Here is a 5,012-nt window from a genome sequence, read left to right as displayed (position 1 = left end):
TGTTGTTATTAGCTCATTTTATTTCGCTCTCTTTCTAGACTACAGAATTAAGGTTTATCGCTCGATAACCGTTACTTAAACTTTATGTGAATTGTATTTTGTACTTTTATTTGTTCTCCTATGTATACTATATATGTCAATAAGCATACATCATAATAGTTTTCTTTTTGTCTGAAAGTTGGTATGCATACATCTTATCATCTTACCAGCAGTTGATTATCATGTTATATTGTTTGTCCATGTCTTGGTGCCACCTAGGACTGGGAGAGGTAAGCATGTATGGTGCGGATAGAAGGTTCTTTAGGAGAATAACTTTCTGACAGATTTTTTTAAAGGCATAACCTTCTGACATATTTTAAGGCATTATTCTGTTAGGCAGGGACGTTCTTAAATCTGTTGGAAGATCATGAATTTACAAAAAGAAAATCTGTCAGAAAGTTATTCTCCTGAGTAAGCTTGTGGGGATAACTATGCTGCAGGTGTGAGCTCTGTCTGAAGATTTGGAAAGCGGAAAACAACATAGAAGATTTCATAGCCATGGGCTTATTACGAAGCACCGATATCATTGGTAAGTGGTTTTATTCTCAAACACAACTCTAATTTAAAAGCTTACATATTAATAGGAGTCGGGTTTTTCTCAACTTTCAATATTTTGGTCTAATGCTTGCACCTTTGACAAGTAGACCTCTCTTCCAAGCCCCACCTTCGTATTCATACAACGAGAATTCCACACATCCTCCCTTCTTTGCTTCCACCATAAATTCCCCCACCATGATTTCAAACCAGTTTGATCTTGGCTTTTCCATCAAACTTTCTTTGCGTTCTTGTTTATTTCCATCTGGTAGAACGAGTCTGATATTGATCGGAACTTCCCAACCGTAAGCCGGATGTTTTAACATCACCAGAAACACAACCTCATACTTCATTCCTGGTGTTAGCTTGGCCATGTCAAACTTCCCATGGACTTCCAACCAGCAAATATTTAGTATTTCTGCAACATCCACAGACACTTCACTGCAAAAACCAGGGAAAACCCATATTTAAGTCGCTGTTTTTTTTTCTTTTTTGTAAATTTTTACAGTCGGACACTATGATGTCCCTCCACAATCTAAAACGGAACCAACGAGCCCATTTAATCCCACCTGGAGGTGGGGTATTTCTTTTTTTGGGTGGGGGCAAGGAGGGTAAAGATGTATGCAGACCTGACTTCTACCCTAAATAGTAGAGTGGTTGTTTCCTTTAAGAAATGGAGGAGAACATATATGCTAAACATTGAAAATATGATGTGAAACGCAATACTGATAGAGAGAGAGAGAGAGACAAATATGCTAAATTTTGAGAAACTAGACATGAGTCCCTCCACAATCTGATAGGATGAAATTATGATCTGATGCACAAATGCCATCGTATCACTTTGTTAACTTGGCACTAGAATGTGTTTAACTCTCATGTGTTACGAGCCTAACACATAATTGGTTTTCTTCTTCCCCTCAAAATGTTATGTGAGGAACACATGGGAGTTAAAAACGGAATCCACTAGTGTTTGCCAAATGATTCATGTGTGACGTGACGTGTTTCGCCATGAACAATTCTTTCAAATTTGATAGTCAACGATAATGGTAGTATCGTTGTTAAAGAAACATAAAGACTAATTTGTTCATAATTGGAACCGTTGTGAAATTATTATTAGAAAATAATACTCCCTCCATCTCAAAATAAATGTCCATAATAAAGAAAGAGACAGTTTTAGAAATGTGTAATTATTACACTTTTTAATTAACTAAATGACAATTTTACCCTTAATAACTGAGAGGAACTAATTAATTTATCCATCATATAATTAAGGGTAGAATTGGAAATTAGACGTTTACTTTTGAAAGTGCACACTTATTTTGAGACAAACAAAAATAGAATTATACACTTGTTATGGAATAGAGGGAGTTTGGCAAAAGAAGGCAGTAAAATGCAGTTTGTATGTCAAGTAGTTGTCATGGCTTGTTGGTGCTTTTATTGTCGAGTAGTAACATTTGTACAAGGGGCGTATAAGGGCATAATGGTAAAATCACTTGTAACTATGTAAGTAACTGAAAGTTAGGCTTTCTGGTTTGTATAAAAGTAGTCATTGTATTGTCATTGATTATTTGGTGACAGCACAATGAATATTACATACTAACCAGAAATAACCAGAAAGTCTACTAATTTTTGAAATAGTTGCACCAAGTGATTTTACCATTATGCCCTTGTACGCCCCCTTATACAATTGTATACTGCTGAACATTACACCACCAACATGGATTTGCAGATCTTCTTTGCGTATAATTCTAATCACCTTGTTTCTTTAACGCTGGACCAATGCCAATAACGTTCATCTTCAGCCCACGTGATCGAGAGGTCCCGTGCAAACACAAAGAAGCAATTGCTGTACGATGTCTTGACTACCCAATACTTCTGCTTGAATCGTAAAAAGAACGCATATTTAACATACTTCAGGTAAGGTTAATAACTGCTCATATATAAGGCTTGGATAATATTTACATGATTTAGCAATATACTTACACAAATTGTAGTTAGGATTCTTATTATATCTCATTACTTCTATAATACATACAAAAATGAAGGCAAAACGCCATTTATACCATATCTCCGAGGGTTAGGCTGACTTTTTATAGGGTCAGTGGCATAGTTATGCTCGAAATCCCGATTCAAGTAGTCATTTATTTGGTACCTATCAAGGAGCATACACGTAATCAAGTCCGACAACTCTGTTTAAACAGTGAGTTACATTTCCGTACCATCAGTGTCAATATTGGCATATTGGGGGCGATGAAAGTAATTACAGATTAGTCCTTGTATTTTAGGCGTTACTTTTTTGTTTTGAGTCAAAATAAGCATAAACATGCATTTGAAAGAAGAAACAATTTTGATTTATATTTCTAAATTCTAATCCTTTGTAGTTTCTTTTGAGTGCGGCTGCCAGGTTTGAATGTTAAGTATGAATCATCGTTCAGATATTTCTTAATTATCAAACCAAACGAACCCAGTATATCTCACACAAAAGTAGAGTCCGGGGGAGGGGGTAGGATGTACGTGTCTTTGCCTTCACCATAAAGGATAAATAAGTTGTTTTCATGAGAAGATCTCCCGCTTTACAAAACAAAAATTACAAAGATACAAGTAGTAGAAACTATATGCAAGCAAGCAACATATACAACGAACAAAAAGGGGAGTAGGGACACATGATGAGACGGACATAAGATAAACCCAACTAGGAAACTTAAAGCAGTAAAACTAAAACTACTAGACCAGGAAGAAAAACTTAACGATCATACARTAAAAACAGGAAAAACYAACGCCAGTTATTAGAAAAGCTCAAYTAGTCAATTGGAAACAAGGCGTACCWTTCTCTTTTTGTTCAAGAACACACCYGCATARAGTTGGTCRTTTGAGGACTTATCAATGACGGTATCCGCATCCTTTAGAATGGCATCACAATCATGAGGTAAGCTGTTGTTCAAGTGTGTGTTTGTAGTTTTAACTGTGTTTTTTGCATTACGATGAGTCTCTGGTTCACCATGTTGTGTATCTGCTTCTTGTGATGATCCAGACCCCATGTTGATTTTTAATTAGTAAACCGCTATTTGGCAACCTATTTTATAGAGATGCAGCAGGAGCTTGGTTCTGGTCACTATCATTTTGGCAAAAAGTTGAAAGAATTGGATTCCATGGAGCACTCAAGAGGAATCTTATGCTTGTAAGGCCGTCTTTTAGATCTAGATATGCTAGATAAAAGTATAATTTTATTCTGAAAAAAAGATATGCCGTTATTCAGTGGCGGATTCAGCAAGTCAGATGATCAGGAGAACTCCTAGGGTTATTAAAGAAGTCCAAATACGAATGACTCGTTGGAACTGAATGAGGTTCGGGTTAAACGGTTTTATGTTTAATCGGAAATCCTTAGTCCCCCATTAACATGAGCGAACACATAAACTGACAAAATCAACAAGCATTCCAAAAGAAACGCTAGGCTTAAATATTGAAAGCATTTAAAAAACCACTAAAATTGCTGAGAGTTATGATACCAAAAAACAATAGCAAAGAATGGACGGATGAAAAATGGTTGGCAGCAATAAAAAAGATTGTGGTAAATGCGAGATGTGTTTCAAAAAGATAAATTTAAATCAATTCTAGATGGGGCATGTGCCCCCTAAACCTAAAGGGAGCCATGACACCATCTTCTGTAGCAACTTTTTTTTTTTTAACAAATAAACTCATATATTCTTCTTATTTTTTGTGAGGTTTGAACCCTTGACATTCTAGAAGACTAAAGACTACAATACCGTTAAGCCAAATGTTCTTTAGTTCTTATGTAGCAACTTTATATGAGATCTATTTTTAAGGGTATATTGCCTGTTAAATCATAAAAAAATTTGAGTTAAATGTACTTACTTTTAGTTCTTTAAATATTTTTATAGTGAAACGAGAAACATTAAAGCTTTAAGGATTTATATAAGAAATATGAAACAGAAACTCCATAAAATATCAATATATTATGGTATTCACTTTTTCATATATTTCAAAAAGAATTCTAAGTCCGCCTCTCTATGCATGAGATACATTAAAAGGAAAAAGAAAAGATTCCCGACAATTTTTGACTGGATGGGGTAGGCAAAAGTTGATATGGTAGATCGACAAGAGGCATTGTCACTTATGGGCTTTGGCCATTCTTGTTTCTTTTGGATACAGATGTTCGATGATTGTCTTAGGGTTGAAATGGTCTTAGCTTATGTAGTCTTTTGGTCCTTAGCGGACCCCCAACTTTTAACGAGGACCATTGGTTCCAACATACACTACTAGAAAACCAGGTATCAGCGACGACTATCAGCGAGGGAATTTTTCCCTCGCAGATGAGCGAGGGATCAGCGAGGGAAATGACAAAAAACACATTCCCTCGCTGATCCCTCGCTGATCTGCGAGGGAAATTCCAAAAAACTCATTCCCTCGCTGATCCCTCG

General features: G+C 36.0%; 1 protein-coding gene across 1 annotated transcript; it reads right to left on the bottom strand.

The window, feature by feature from the left end:
* Nucleotides 1-510: 510 nt before the first annotated feature.
* Nucleotides 511-3,635, bottom strand: LOC112513389 (protein PHLOEM PROTEIN 2-LIKE A1-like). The gene is made up of 3 exons (XM_025119629.1): nucleotides 3,399-3,635; nucleotides 2,330-2,448; nucleotides 511-1,014 (listed from the first exon to the last, which is right to left on the bottom strand). The coding sequence occupies exons 1-3, from the start codon at nucleotides 3,609-3,611 to the stop codon at nucleotides 645-647; spliced, it is 702 nt and encodes a 233-aa protein (XP_024975397.1). The 5' UTR covers nucleotides 3,612-3,635; the 3' UTR covers nucleotides 511-644.
* Nucleotides 3,636-5,012: the final 1,377 nt, after the last annotated feature.

This window comes from Cynara cardunculus (assembly GCF_001531365.2).
Source record: "Cynara cardunculus var. scolymus isolate 2C chromosome LG 5, CcrdV1, whole genome shotgun sequence".
Taxonomy (NCBI): domain Eukaryota; kingdom Viridiplantae; phylum Streptophyta; class Magnoliopsida; order Asterales; family Asteraceae; genus Cynara; species Cynara cardunculus.
The sequence above is the reverse complement of the archived record's forward strand: the minus strand, read 5'-3'. Positions and strand labels throughout refer to the sequence as shown.